Source organism: Aphelocoma coerulescens, assembly GCF_041296385.1.
Source record: "Aphelocoma coerulescens isolate FSJ_1873_10779 chromosome Z unlocalized genomic scaffold, UR_Acoe_1.0 ChrZ_unloc_scaf_1, whole genome shotgun sequence".
Lineage (NCBI taxonomy): Eukaryota > Metazoa > Chordata > Aves > Passeriformes > Corvidae > Aphelocoma > Aphelocoma coerulescens.
This window is the reverse complement of record NW_027184086.1, coordinates 153,198-168,478: the sequence shown is the minus strand read 5'-3', so window position 1 is coordinate 168,478 and position 15,281 is coordinate 153,198. Positions and strand designations below refer to the sequence as shown.

General features: G+C 51.8%; 1 protein-coding gene and 1 long non-coding RNA gene across 2 annotated transcripts; both read left to right on the top strand.

Moving 5' to 3' along the window:
* The first annotated feature begins 3,940 nt into the window (after nucleotides 1-3,940).
* On the top strand, nucleotides 3,941-10,022 carry LOC138103940 (uncharacterized protein DKFZp434B061-like). Its single transcript, XM_069002602.1, has 6 exons — nucleotides 3,941-4,412; nucleotides 5,088-5,441; nucleotides 6,365-6,664; nucleotides 7,504-7,691; nucleotides 8,723-8,822; nucleotides 9,910-10,022. The coding sequence occupies exons 1-6, from the start codon at nucleotides 3,941-3,943 to the stop codon at nucleotides 9,978-9,980; spliced, it is 1,485 nt and encodes a 494-aa protein (XP_068858703.1). The 3' UTR covers nucleotides 9,981-10,022.
* Nucleotides 10,023-10,219: 197 nt separating this feature from the next.
* On the top strand, nucleotides 10,220-11,831 carry LOC138103959 (uncharacterized). Its single transcript, XR_011147901.1, has 3 exons — nucleotides 10,220-10,512; nucleotides 10,861-10,974; nucleotides 11,320-11,831. It is a non-coding gene; the product is annotated as an uncharacterized lncRNA (long non-coding RNA).
* Nucleotides 11,832-15,281: the final 3,450 nt, after the last annotated feature.

Here is a 15,281-nt window from a genome sequence, read left to right as displayed (position 1 = left end):
GTCCAACAGCAGTATTCCAAAATCACTTCTGAGCTACCTTAGCCAGTGACTAAACTACCTGTGACAGCAGCCAGAACGAGATGCAATTATTACTGAAAACTCCCCTTAATCCCAGTTTTGTTCCTTTGCCACAGCCCTCACCAGAGCATTTCACCATGACCTTTAGTCCTCCTGGAGCTACTCAGGTAACAAATGCCATTTCCCCTCGGCACAGTCACAGCCAGCCTGAACGGGCACAGACGATGAGAATTTCTTCCACCTGAGGTAGCTGCGCTCTTAAACGTCCCTGGGGCGCTTCCACTAGCTCAGCTCACTTGAGGGAGGAGAACCATCCTGGCAGACGTGAGCAGCATGTCCAGGAGACAGGCTGACCCAAACCAGGGCATCACAGCTTCAGGTTTAACAAGACTTGTGCAGACATCACACAAAGCAGTTCATGCAGATATTCAGTGGAGGCTGCAGAATGTGCAGAGAGATTTTAGTCGGGGGGAGCAGCACTAGAACAACCTGAGATGGTGTTTGCAGACAAACAAACCCAAGGGAGCAAACAGAAAGAGGCAGAAGCTGCTTGTGAAGTTCAGTGAAGAAGCATTTCAGACCAAGTTCATCCTAAAACTGAGGTGCAGTTTCAGGGCAGTTACCATGAATTTTTTGCTTTGTGGTTCTGGTTTTTGTATAAAAGACTTTATGTTCTCTCTTCTTACCCTCTAAAGTCCAGGGACTAAGGTGGCCCCCTAAGTGTTGGTTTCAAAACCTGTGTTTTGAATTCACTGGACTCAAAAGCGTGGATGCTCTGTACCTGCTGTTGCAGTAAGATTCCCTTTGCCTGATGGGATTCTACCTCCTAGGCAAATATTTTTAGTTATGTCAAACTTGGGGTCTAGGTGTTCCCATACTGGGTTAAAACCACATCTGTAAGGAGGAAGAAGAAAGTGATGAAGATTCTCTTCCCCATTCTGTAGCCAAGGAACCCAAGAAACACATGCTAAATTCAATGACTTATTACTTGTTTCCCAGGAATCGTTTGCCAGGAATTTCTCACTTCTATCAGCAATGTAAGTCCAAATCCAGACTCCAGGTAAATTGGTCAGAAAAACAGACATTTATTTCTTCAGCTTCTACTCTTCATGGTGCTGTGGTTAGACCAAGTAACCTACAACACTGGCAGGAACAGCCTTTGCCACAAGTATGGTATAGAAGTAAACAGCAAAGGATGGGTTCAGGACCAGCAGTTAGTTCCCAGAAGATCAGGAACAGCTTGGGTGCTGCATGCCCACCATGTCCGCATCACCTTAAGGGACATTGCTATCGCAGGTGTTGGAGGAAAAACTGTCTGAGCATCTGAGATGGAAAGGTGAAGGCAGTGACACAGCTGTGGGCCAATCAGAAAGTGAAAATTGTGTCTTCCTACGCTGCAAGGAGATCCTACATGCTAGCAGAAGAGCACAAGGGACAGTTTCACCTGAAACACACACTAATGTATTGCAGATATACTGAAAATATTAGTAATTTCTAACAGCTTCTCAAAAATAAGTCAGTATAGAGTGTTTTGATGTTGCCCTGTTGCACATAATACCAGGAGACTAGTGAAAAAATGTATTTACATAAGGCATATTTCGCTTTCAGAACTGACTACTCTTTAACTTGGAACTGGTAAGTATTCACCAGTAGGAAAACCACGAAAACTGCATTTTCAAAGTGGTAAAAATTGTGATTCAAAAGCTACAGTGCCATGTAGGGAAAAAGGAAAGACACGGAACAGCAATAATACTTAAAGTGATCAGGCCTGCACCCTGAGTTATGTTCTCTACAAATTATTTTTACAGGGGCAAGGAGTAATTTTTAGAAAAAAATCTTAATCTAAAATCATATACCACAGTTTTAAGGATTTTTCTTTCCTAAAACTTAATAACCTTTTCTGTTGTAAATTTTTAAGCCAATTTTTGGCCCAAACACTGAAATGTAATACCCATGATTTGCCTTGTGGTGTCTGTAACCGACATTAAATTCTACCAGTAGGGTAGAAAATTGGGGAAGAGTCATGCTGCCAGACACAAGATAAGCACACTTCTTCTCAAGTTTCAGCATCCTCAAAACACAGCTAAGGGTAACTTCTCATTCTTAGCCACAGAGTACTGTGGAAAAGTCAATGCAACCATAACCATACTACAGGGGTGACTAAACTTTCCAATGGACAATCCGCTCTTCAGCCACCTGCTTCCTCATCTCCAGTAGGGCACAGGTCCAGTGATCGTGTGTTTCTCATAACTCACAGAGATTACAGAGGAGATCTTCAAAGAGGCTTTTCTGGATGAAGCAGCACATAGACAAATGTGTGGGAAATAAGGGCCACGAAACATGGGGAAAGATGTCCCTTCTCTTCTGAGCTCCTGTCTTCTCCTTTTTGCCTATTCCTTAGAAATGTTGTTGCAATTCAGTCGCTGGGATAATTTTTACAAGAGTTGTTACACTGCGTTTAAAGAAAGACAAACCCCATCCCACCGAGGTGGATCATTCATAATTCAGGTACCGTTTAAAGATATTTAAGAGGAATTGGGAAGAGATTTTCTAGCTAGTGGGTTTCAATTTTTCTGAGAAAGCCAGCACACAGAGGAAGAGATGACAGCACACAGAGGAAGAGATGACAGGGCATCTTTAAACCACTCAGTGCAAAAGACTATTCCAGAATGTGATGAGACCAACTCTCCTTGGGTCAGCATGTCACCCACAGAGCAGGGACTGAAGTGACAGGGCAGGGCTCCTCACAAAGGGACCTGGAAGGAGGGCAAGAGAAGGCAGTGTTAGCTGGAACTCAAGACAAAGCTGGATGTAAGGAGAGCATCTGCTCTGTGTGTGGGATGAGCTTATGCCATAGCACCAAACATACTCACATGAGCCCTCAGGGTTAAACGATGCAAAGACATTAAAAAAAAAAAAGGCAGAAATTTAAAAAGAGGGGGAAAATAAGTCTGTTTTTCCCCAGCTATGACTGAAAAGTGTTTCCAGTTCAAGAGTCAAGAGAGAATTTAAAATAGAAAGAACAAGTGACACTAAGCACAGATCTTTGCAAGATCTCCCTTTTCAGTCTCCATTGAAAAGACTTGGCTACAGGAGGGATTTTGCATTGGAACTCGCCCCAAAATGGGGAAAATAAAGAAGAGAAGAGGTGATTCCTGAGGAAAGAAAAAGGCAAAACATCTTGCTGAAGACACCAGCGTGAGTTCACTACAACTGTAGGCCATTAAGCCCTTGGGGAAAGCAACATCCTTCCACGGGGCAGGATTTTAACTTTGATGGCAACGCTGACAAAATTGCTGCCCCTTCCTGTTGCCGCTTCTGATTCCAAAGAATGAGAAATGTGCCAAATCTGCTGAAGACAGGCAGAGACAGTGAGAAAGAACCAGCCAGCTGGCTGGAAAAGAGGCAAAAAGAATGTCCTCAAGTCTCTCCTGGTCATCATTTCCCCTTGTCCCATTTGACCCGTGTGCTTTGAAGTGGAGAACTCTGTTTGCAACCCCAACCTAAACAGTGAAGCTACTCAGTCGAAGACCTTTTTCCTCCCTTCAGCTATGCTGAACACAGAGCGGTTTTGCTTTCCCTGGACAAAGAGGAACCCGAGTTTCCCACGGGACTCCTCCGTTTGGACCCCTCTCCGAAAGTTCCTCTCTGCGCATGCCTCGGTGGTTTGGGGTTGTGCTGCACGCCAAGGCCAGAAGGCCGATGCCACGCAGAGAAAGAAAGGGTTTGCCCCGCTCCGGTCCGTGCCGCGCCCGGGCAGCGCCCCGGGAGCCGCCCCGCCCGCGCTGTGCCCGCAGCCCCGGCTTTGTGCCGCTCGTTCCCGCGCGGGGCCGAGCGCAGCGCCCCCCTCAGGCCGCGCGCCGCCGGTGCAGCCGCGGCCGTTGCGCTGCGGCCGTTGCGGCGCCAGTGGGCGACAGGCGCGATGGCCGAGCTGCCGCTGCCCGCCGGGCTCGACGCCCGCACCTTCCCCGCCAAGCTGTGGCGCCTGGCGAACAGCCCCCGCGTCCGCTCCGTGCGCTGGGACAGCCAGGGCCAGGGGCTGCTCATCGACCGCGCCCTCTTTGAGCAGGAGCTGCTCAGCCCGGCCGGCCCCCACGGGGCGGGCCGAGAGGGGGCGGCCATGTCCCCGGACGCCTTCAAAGCCACGCGGTTCCGCAGCTTCCTTTGCCAGCTGAGCCGCTACGGCTTCCATGAGGCGGCGGGCCGCGTTGGCGCGGCTGTGCCGGGCGATGCCGGGGCCATGGTCCACTTCAGGAACCCCAGCTTTCGCCGCGACCGCCCCCACCTCCTCCTCTGCATCAGGCGCTGCACCAGAGCCAAGAGGCAGCGACCTGCGGCCGGGCGGGAGGAGCGCAGGCGCCCGCGCAGCCGCTTCCAGGAGCCCCGCAGGGCCGGTGAGACGGGGTGGGAGCTGCGGGCACGGAGGCTGGCGTGGGCTTTGGCCGCGGGCCCTGCCCGTGCTGGGGCCGCTCAGCGCGGCTGCCCCGGGCGGCACAGGGGCTGTCCTTGGGCAAGGCAGCTGTGCCGGCAGGGCCCGGGAGCGGTGCCGGCTGTGCCGCGCTGCCGGGGCTGCGGGACGGTCCCGCCGGGGCTGCGCTCACAGCAAACACCCTGGCCCGCTGGGCCTGCAGCTGGCGCAGCCCTGCGCCGTGGCTGGCGCTGCTCCTTGCCCGGCCCTGGGATGCCTGGGGAGCTCTCCGTAAGTGCGTGTGAGTGCCGAGGGCTCGGTCGCGGTCAGGCCCAGCTGGAGGGAGCCTCCTGTCCCTTTGGAGCAGAGGGGAAAGATCTGGCAGTTGGCTTTGTGGCAGTTGCCTCCTGCCAGGGAATTGCAGCGGGACAGTTTTCCCAGACGGTTGAACGAGCAGGGGAGCGCTAAATTGACAAGGAATTGGTGTTCGCAAAGGCCCAGAACATGTGGGGATTTTTTTCTTTGTCACCCTGCTTGGGACGATAGGAGCTTTTGTCTTCCCTGATAGAAGTACAGTTGCTGCCAAGGAAAACATACCTGAGGACCAATAGTGACGCAGGCTTCCCTTTGCTTCCTTTCTTCTTCCCTCACTGCTCCACAGCTCCCTCGCGCCAGAACCTCGCTGCTGCCTCACCTGAGGGTTCAGAGCTGCCTCCAGGCCCTTCCAGGCGAAGTGCAGGTGCTCAGGAGTCTGGGGCTTCCCCAGCACCTCCCAAGAAAGTGTCTGCAACCTCCAGACTTCCAGGGGCTTCATCAGAGGAACCATCAATCGCCCTCATTCGCAAATTTCATCTGCGTAAGCTCACCATTCCGCTGGTTCGCGTGGACCTGAAACGCCGCCCTGAGCTCATGGTTCGCCTGGTTTGCATCGACCATCAAGCCACTTCCAGGGCCCTTCGCGAGAGCAGCAGCTGCACGTCCTCAGAGCAGCACACTCCAGCCCGCAGCCCATCAGGTAGGGAAAGAGTTTCTACCCTTGCTTTTCAGACAGGTCCTGGAAAGCGACCGTTTGAAGTATTTTCCCGCAGTGCTCTGCCATGGGTAGATCTCAGGTGAGAAGCAGGTAGAAAGTGTCAAGTCGCCTAGCAAGAGGGACCTTGAATGCAAAAGAATGCTCTGTCTGCTTTTCCTGTCCTTCCTCCGCATATGGAGCCTCTCCTGGGCATTTTCCAGACAGCCTCTGTGCTGAGGTGCAAGGGCGAGGCGAAAAGCATTGCCTGGCAAGTGGTCAGTGTTGGGTGAACTCCCCTCTTTCATTGATTGAAGCCAAACTAGGATGGTGATAGGATATTGCAGAGCTTACAGATTGTCTCTCTCCTGCAAAGAATGCTGTTAAATTTCAGTGAGCTCTGTGTGCCCCAGAACAGTTGCAGCTGCAGAATACGGCCTCACGCACAAGGTTGTTTTTAGAATAAAGTCACAGTTTAATTTCGGTGTGTGTTTCTGAAGATTTCAGCTCTTCCTGAGTGCATCCACTTGCTGTGGTCCAGCATGATGAGAAACTTAAGCAGCCCAATCCAAAAGCTCCTGGGGAGATAGGATTTGTGGTTATACTTTGTGATTATAAAGTTTTGTGTCCCTTTGGAGCAGAGGGGAAAGGACCTGGCAGTTGGGTTTGTGGCAGTTGCCTCCTGCCAGGGGATTGCAGCGACACAGTTTTTTCAGTGGTTGAATGAATAGGGGAGAGCTAAATAGAATTGGCTGTTGCAAAGGCCCAGAACACGTGGGGATGTTTTCCTTTGTCACCCTGCTTGGGAGGATGGGAGCTTTTGCCTTTCCTGATAGAAGTACAGTTGCTGCCAAGGGAAACGCACCCAAAGACCAGTAATGACCCAGCCTTCCCTTTGCTTCCTTTCTTCTTCCCTCTCTGCTCCACAGCTCCCTCGTGCCAGAACCTCGCTGCTGCCTCACCTGTGGTTTCAGAGCTGCCTCCAGGCCCTTCCAGTACAAGTGCCGGTGCTCAGGAGCGTGAGGCTTCCCCAGCACCTCCCAAGAAAGTGTTTGTCACCTCCGAACTTCTTGGGGTGTCATCAGAGGAGCCAGGCAAGCGCCAAGTTCAACGCCAGCCTGAGCTCATCATTCCACCGGTTCCTGGAGACCATCAGGGCACTTCTGTGGCTCTTCTGGAGAGCAGCAGCTGCACTTCAGAGCAGCACACCCCAGCCTACAGCCCATCAGGTAGGGAAAGAGTTTCTACCCTTGCTTTTCAGAAAGCTCATGGAAAGCGACCGTTTGAAGTGTTTTTGCACAGGGCTCTGTCATGTGTACATCTCAAGTGTGAATGCGGTAGAAAGTGTCAGGTGTGCTAGGAAGCAGGACTGTGAAAACAAAACCAATCTCTGTCTGCTTTTCCTGGCCTTGCTGCAGATTTGGAGGGTGTTCTGGGCATTTTCCAGACAGCCTCTCTGTAGGGGTGAAAAATTTGTCCACAACTGCTCAGTGTCAGGTGAACTTCCATCTTTCTTGGAATGAAGCCCAACTAGGATGCTGATAGGATATTGCAGAGCTTACAGACTGTCTCTCCTGCAAAGAAGGCTATTAAATTTCAGTGGGCTCTGTGTGTCCCCAGAACTGCTGCAGCTGCAGAATACGGCCTCACCCCCAAGGTTGCTTTTTACGATACAATCAAAGCTGAATTTTAGCACGTGTGTCTGCAGATCTGGGCTCTTCCTGGGTGAATCCACTTTCTGTGGTCGGTTGTGATGAGAAACTCAGAAGCAGCCAAATGCAAAAGCTGCTGGGGAGATAGAAAAGACTGGGATTATAAAGTGTTAGTGTGTGTGTGTGTGTGTGTAGATCAATTTTACAGTCCATCCTTTAATATACACACTCAACAATTAGATGAAATACTTTTTAAGAGGAAGAAATCAGTGTTCCAGTCCCCTGGGAAGTTGGAATACATTTCTGGAATTGAGTTTGCTGTGTGCTTCCTGTGATGTTTGCTGCAAGGCAGCAGTAGAGCTCTGCATCCCAAAGCCACATTCTGGAGCCTGACCAATGTGTTTGGATTCCTGCAGCCACACCAGGCCATCCAGCCCCCAGTGCTCCAGCTGGCTGTGCTGGCTGGGCAGCATGGACAGCCTCCAGCTGGGCATGGAATAGTCCTGGGGAAGAGGAATTGCCACCGCTGGATCTGGACCTTGTGCTTGAGACGCTGGAGGAGATGCTTTCGTCCTCCCTGCCTGAGAGGTCTCCCTTGGCTCAGGTAACTCCATTGGACAGGGATGAAAGGGGCTGGACTGAGAGCTGTGAATGTTGTTGCATGGCTGAGAAGGAAAGGCTTCTTGAGCTCAGCTGTGAATGGACAGGGGAGGATTTGCTTGGCAAAGCAAGATCTCCAAAAGAAGAGGGAATGAGAAGGGGGATAGCCCTTAGTGAGGATGAGAGGTGTTGGCCAAGTTTGAGTGCTCCTTTTGCTGGGAAGAATTCCTGGTGCAGGGGCATTTGTGGTGAGGAAGTGGAAGCTTTGAAGGTTCTAAGAGGCTTTGTGTGATGGGACAGAAGAGAAGAGTGTGGGGAGAATTGCCACTGAAGGCAAAGGGTCCCGTGCAGGGAGGGGCATGCAAGAGGTGCCTCCCTGACAGCAGCAGCAGCAGTGGGCTCTGCCTGTTTTGGGTGGGAAGGCCAAGGCAAAGCAAGGGCTGGGCTGCAGCTGCTGCTGCTGCTGTGTGAGCCGTGCCGAGCGTGCAGGCGCTGCCAGAGCCGTGCTTGGGGATGGGCTGGAGCTGCAGCTTTCTGCTCCTCTCAGTAACCTGGTGCCTCCTGTCCTGCTTCTGTCTGGGAAATCCTCAGCTGGGCAAGCTTGCCAGTCTTGCTCTCCGTGTTCCAGAGCTCAAGCACCTTCCTCTTGGGCATCTCTGTGGGAAGAGATGTGTGCTCCCATGCAGTCCCTGTAAAGCTGCTGCCTGGATGAGCCTGTTCTGCTCAGGGCTTTGGAGGGAGGAGCACACCCCTGTGCCAGGAGCTGGCAGGACTCCTTTCTCAGTGCCCACTCCATGTGTTCATTGTCACTCCCCACGTTCAACGTTGTCAGCTGGGACAGCTTTTGGGCTGTGTTTGAGAAGTCAATCTTCTGGACTGTTGAAGGCCTTTTGTCTTCTGTAATCTCACCCACAGCAGTTTTCAAAAGCATTTTCTTCCTTAAGAGAAGGAAATGTTGCAGGCTCTGAGCTATGGTGTCCCTGCAGAAAATAGTGAGTGATCTTTGGGTTTCTTTCTTTCTGGTTTTCTTTTCAGGACAATTCAGGAGGGGAGGCTGTGAGGAAGGCTGCAGCAGAGGGAGCTTTGACTGGCACCGAGAGCTGCAGGAACAGTTCCCTGGAACCCGAGGAGCCTGGTAAGGAGAGAGCCCACACTGCTTTAGAGAGCTCTGAGGTGGCTGCTCTGAGCCTGCCTCTGGCAGGAAGGGAGATGAGAAGAGTTGAGTTCTTGTCTGCAGGGTTGGTGCTTCCTGGTGCCTTTAGGTCAAATCCTGCCCTGGCACAGCTTCCCCGAGCCCTGCCCTCCACGCTTCTCCAGAGGCACTGACACCGAGTGCTGTGCTGTGGCCAGAGAGCAGTGAATAAACCCAGCCTGTGGGAGTTGTGTCACCAACCTGGCTGTCCCAATTCTGTCCTGAAGTCCATGGATGAGTTTGCTGCAGGGTGACAGTGCTCTGGAGGCAACACTGAGGGACTCTTGAATCAAGAGAGCAAAGCCCCAGCAAGAAGTCAGTGTAGAAGTCTGAGCTTTTTGTCTCAGAGCATTAAATCAATGTAGTACCAGTCTGCTGATAGCTCTAGTGAGACACATTAAAAATACAAGCAGCAGAGGCCAAACAAATAATAAATCACAAGGATTTATGATTTGGAAAGGAAAAACTTGAATTACCCCAGATTAGCGAGAAGTAATAGGAGAGAGGGAGCACCTTGGATCTGCATGCTTGAGCAAAGCTGGTGCTGCCTGCAGGCCTCGTGGGGAGCTCTTTCCCTCCCAGCTCTTCCTGCCAGAGCTGATGGTTGTGTTGGAGGAGCTGTTGCTCACTGCAGAGGGCACTTTGTAGATGGCAGGGAACGGTGCTGGTTCGTAACTCAGCTCACAGCACCCGTCAGCTTCAGCCATTTCAGTGAGGACTGAGGTGTCTCTGTCAGCACAGAGAAAGAGCAAGGCTGGGCTTCTGTGTGGGAGCTGGGACTGTCTGTGCTTCAAGCTCTCGTGGGTGCCATTTGCACTGCGAGTGCTGAGGCTTTACTGGGATACTTCAAACCTTTGGAGGTTTTGAAAACTTGGAATGCTCCCTGCTCTTTAAAGAGCAGGCCTGAAATTCCCAAGTGAGAGTCTGCCTTTCGGGCCATCTTTTGCAGTCTTTGATAGAAGGACAATTACTTCCAAAGGGAAAGATGCATGGAGACCAATATTGACTCAGTGTTCCCTTTGCTTCCCAGATATCCATCTGATCTACCTCTCCAGGAGGGCTGCCTTGCGTGGGGAGAAGAGACCGAGGGAGAGCCTGTGACCATCTGACAGGTGCAATCCCTCTGTTTATAGATAGCTTTATAGATTTCCATAGTTAGATTAATATATAATGTAGTTACATTTTTAGATTTACAGAGCTGTGCATATATGTGCTTATATTTATAGATCTGTATAGTTAAATTTGTATCTGTAGTTATTTAGATGATAAAATTATATTTATGTCGATGTATTTACATTTTTAGATGTGCATATCTACATTTATATACGTGTAGAGTAATCTACATACATATATAGAGTTTTATTTATAAATGTGCATAGTTATTTAGCTAGAGGTAAATGGATGTTTAGATCCATAGATTGATGTTTATATAGGCCTAGACCTGCATTTTAAGCTTTTTCCTGCCTCGGCTGCCTTTTTCATCTCGTCTTTCCCCCTCTGTCCCCTCTTCCGGTGCTGGGTCCGAGCTGGCGGCCGGGCCGGGCGGAGCAGCAGCTGCAGCCCCGGTGTCCCTGGAGCGGTGGGAGCTGCCGGCGGCCGCAGGCACTGTGCCCTGAGGAGCTGCTGGAGGGCGGTGAGCCAGAGGGGCTGGGGAGAGGTGACACTGAAGGGACGGTGACGTTGAGGTGCTGGTGGGGCTGAGGGGTGTGGGGGAGCAGAGGGCAGTGGTGGCACTGAGGTGAAAGGGAAGTGGCACAGGCTGAGGGGGGTGCCAGGTCTAAGGGGATGGGATGGGTCAGAAGGGACTGAGAGGCTGGAGAGGACTGTGAGGGGCTGAAGGAACTGGGAGGGGACTGGGGGTTGGCTGAGGGCATGGCAGGGCTGAGGGGATGGAGGGGGCCAGCAGGGAGCACAGAGGGGTCTGGGCCTGTGGCTCTGCCAGGCTGTGGAACCAATTCCAGAGCCTCCACTTTTGCCACAGCTGCCCTGAAGTCGTTGAGAAGAGCCGGAGAGTGACGGGAGCCAGCAGGGAGAAGCTGAAGGCCGCCAGCAAGAGCAGCGAACGGGGACCTGCTGCTGCCGCCCGAGAGCCTGGGTGAGGCCCCAGGGCCGCTGAGGCAGGGTGGGCGTGAGGCTGGCGTGGGCTTTGGCCGCGGGCCCTGCCCGTGCTGGGGCCGCTCAGCGCGGCTGCCCCGGGCGGCACAGGGGCTGTCCTTGGGCAAGGCAGCTGTGCCGGCAGGGCCCGGGAGCGGTGCCGGCTGTGCCGCGCTGCCGGGGCTGCGGGACGGTCCCGCCGGGGCTGCGCTCGCCACAGCCTGGCCCGCTGGGCCTGGTTTTTCTTTCTAAGCCTCCTGGGGAGGCTCTGAGATTTCCTCTTCCCCGATGGCTGCTGCCAAGGGAAACGTCCCAATCCTGACTTAGTGTTCCCTTTGCTTCCCAGATATCCCATCTGCTGTCCCCGTCCAGGAGAGCTGCTCTGCACGGGAGGAAGCGACAGAGGGAGAGGCTTTGAAGATGGGGCAGCTGGAATCCCTCTGCTTGTAGTTCTGCTTATAGATGAATGGACTTGCACGTAGAGCATGATAATTATATTGATATTTATGTATGTGCTATTTGCATAGGTATATTTCTATGTGTATGTTGTTACATGAATGGATGTAGTATATACATATGGATGTGTAGCTATATACATACATGTTTCTCGTTACATACATGTGTATATATGTATCTAAGTATATACGGATGTTGTTATGTCTCTGTCAAGTTCTATTTCCTGTCTATACATTTGTCTAGGTATCTATTTCTAGTGATGTTCTTGTAGGTATTTGGCTCTTTAAATAGGTACCTTGGTATTCGTATTGGTATATATGTCTGGTTTTATAGTTTTGTATGCATATTGATCTATTTCTGTAATTATATTTACATGTGTTGAGATGTTTAGCTGTATATTTGTATAGATGCAGTTGTTTTATCTATCTATTTATATATGTATTGTAGATAATATGAGTATTTATATTTACATCTGTGTATTGTGGTGGTTCTAGATATGTATTTAGTTCTATTTAAATATAGATGGAGTTGTACAGTTGCGTAATTCTATTTATTCAGTTCTTGCTATAGGGCTATTTAGGGAGAGATCTTGATATTTTTCTGTTTCTATATGGGCTGTACAGTTATAGTAACATGGAATAAATTAAGTTGTTAAACTTCAGTTGATCTTTGTGTATAGTGAGTTGTTGTAGAGGTTGGCAATAAATTAGTTTTTGTTTCTGGAAGTTGATGTCTGTATATTTTGACGTAGCATTGTTGTAATAATCAAATAAATGACTGTTTTGTACCTTAACTGAGATCTGTACAGTTATCTATTGTCAGCAGGGATGTAGCAATTTGTAATAAATTACATTTTTCAACTGAAATTGATTCTCATGTGTTTGTAGATCAGCGGTGTGGCTGCAGCAACCGGCAATAAATGACATTTGTCAGCTGAGAGGAGTGTTCTGTGATTTGTGCTCTCCAAAGCAATGGGCAGATGTAGACGTGAAGACGCTGGAGGATTTTGGCCATGAAAATCCCCAGCCGTGCCCAGCAGATCCCCCAGCTGCAGCCAGGCTGGGCAAGGGAACGGCACATTTGGGCTGCCAGCAGAGCCACACGTTGGCTACAGACTCGCTGCAGAGGCCTGCTGAGCAAACGGGACTCCCCTGAGCGTAGAACTGCAGCCAGGAGCCAGCCGGGGAGGAGAAATCCACCCCCGTCCCACCGGGAGCTCTTTAGGGAGCGCTCCAAGTGTCCCTCTGAAGGTCATCCTGGAGAGCAGCAGCAACCTGGGATCCAGAGCCAGCTGTGCTGCCTTTGGCAGCACTTTGGCAAAGGGTCTGGAGCCAGGGCGAGGGAACAGTGACTGTAACTGCTGCAGGGCAGGGATGAGGGAAGGGCCATTGACCCAAGTGCTGAAATGCTCCAAAATCCAGAAGGATGCTGGAGAACTGGGAAGCAACAAGTTCTCACAAGCGCTGAAATGATGGAAGCCCTTTGAGTGAAGTTCCCTGAAGGAACTCGCGGGGGAGTTGCTGCTGGGATCAGCAGGACCAGGAGACAGCAGGATCTGCTCATTTTGCTGGATCTGTTTCCAGGACACAGGCTGTGATTGCCCTGCTCACACAAACCCCGTGCCCATGGAGCCTGCAGGGTAACAGCAATGCCCTTCCAATGAGAGGCTTTGCAGCTGAAGTCACTGCCCTCGTGTTTAGGGAATGAATGCCTCCCGTGCCAAAGCACTGGCAGGTCACCAGGGCTCCGTGAGGCAGAGCCTTTAGAGGGAAAGAGGGATGAGGTACTCCCACGCCAGAAACTCCTTCAGCTCTCTTATTTTGTGGAATGAGAAATAAGAACGCTGAGGAGAGGGAAATGCAGTCCTCTCAGAAACCATTGGGACAAACAAGTCTTGTGGGAAAAGTAGGTAAGAACTTTGCCTTGTTTTCCTGGGCTGTGTCTTCTGCAGAGGAGACAATGGCATGTACAGCTACCAGGAACAGGAGGCACTGCAGGGAACTGTGCACGTGCTCAGCAACTCAACCCTACTGGTGCACTCTGATGCCCAAAAACTAGGCCAGAAAACACTACTCCATAGTATAAGGCCTACAGAGCAGGTATTTGTTTATTCAATGGCGGGAGTGAGTGGGATAACTCCACCACAAACTCACTTGTCCATTCTTCACCCAGTATAGCTTTTCTACTTTTTTCCTTAATGTGCACATTGTACTTTCCTATCCTTCATATTGCAACACATTTTCTAATCCCATGGTTTTTCAAGCCCTTGCAGCACATGTGTGGTTTCTGCATGAGGTGGTCATCAGCCTCCTGGTGGTCGTTTCTGATGAAGGCTCGTAAGTCTTCCTCGGGCTTGAACTTCTTAGCCCTGTTCCCTGTGCATGCTCTCTAAGATTGTCTGCTCAAATAGCCAGTGGTTAGCTTTTGCAGTTAGCCTGTTCTGCTAAATGTGCTGATTTCTACAAGTGCTTCATGCACATCCCCTGTTACAGACTACCTACTTCTTTCTGCATAGCTACAGCTTTTTGCAGAGCTCAAGCAACATCTCGTTGCCTTGGCATCAACTTTGTAAGGACACAGGCAGCAATTGGATCTATGTCTCCAGACATTAATCAAGTATTATTAGCAATAGGATCTACGTATCCGCTCCTTGGGGATACAGGTATTTGCCTTTGGCATTTAGAATCCGGACAAGGCCACACCTGGGCCTGTCTGGGGGTGTAGGATCCAAGACAACTCCTTCGATTCCTCCTGTTGCCAGACTCAAGGGGAGAAAACCAAGAGGAGAATGCAATCAGGTGTCCCTGCACTAGAAGTTCTGTCAGATGCTCCTGCAGCACTGTCCAAGCCGGGCTACTCTCACAGCGCCCTCGGAAGCCTCGTGGCCGGCAAAGGTGGAGGCACCGCAGGATGTCCCCGTTCCCAGCCGTGGCTCTGCAGGGCTTTGCTGGGACAGCTTCCCCCAGCTGATGTGCGGATCTGGATGAAGGGGAAAGGAGTAGGGTATCTGGAGATGTATCTCTCTTAATCACTAGAGGCAACCTTTTTTGGTAATGCTTAGCTGTAGTGCTTAACTTATCCTTCTGTGATTATTTTTCGGCAGTGCTGCATTACAGTAAATTCCACTACTCCGTGCTGGGGTCCGTGCTGGCAGCGGGGCCGGGCCGAGCAGCGCTTTCAGCCCCCGGTCCCGGCTGGCCGCAGCTGACGGGAGCGGCGGGAAGCGCCGGTGGCACCGGGCACCGTCCCCCTCAGGGGCCGCGGGGCTCAAGGCACCGGGGAGCCGCTGAAGGGCCGGGAAGGCTGAGGGCACCGGGGCTGCCGCAGGGACAGCGCCGCCCAAGGCCCCGCGCTGCTGAGCTGCTGCTGGTGCCTACGGCACTGAGAGGCCGCTGAGGCGGTGGGGGCTGAGGGGAAGCAGCGGAGCTCTGCGGGAGCTGAGGGCGATGGCGGCGGAGGCCGAGTGGGCAGGGAAGAGGCGCGGGCTGAGAGGGCTGGCGGGGCTCAGGGCACCCCGGACACTGCGGGCGATGGCAGCACTGGGGGCCGATGGGCTTGGAGGGTCTGAAGGGACTGGGAGGGCTGCGGGTGTGCTGAGGCTGTGGCGGGGCTGAGGGCACGCTGGAAGTGACTCAGCATTCCCTTTGCTTCCCAGATCTGCGTCTGCTCTGCGTTTCCAGAAGGGCCGCTCTGCGCGGGACCGAGCGGGCGGAAATGGGCCGGCCGCGTTCCCTCTCTCTCTTATCCCACCCATCCGTGTACCCAGTTACCTTTGTGCCTGTCCACAGCTATGTTTCTGTATGTCTCGAGGTCTGTTTCTGTACATACAGAGCTCGATAGCTACACGGTCCT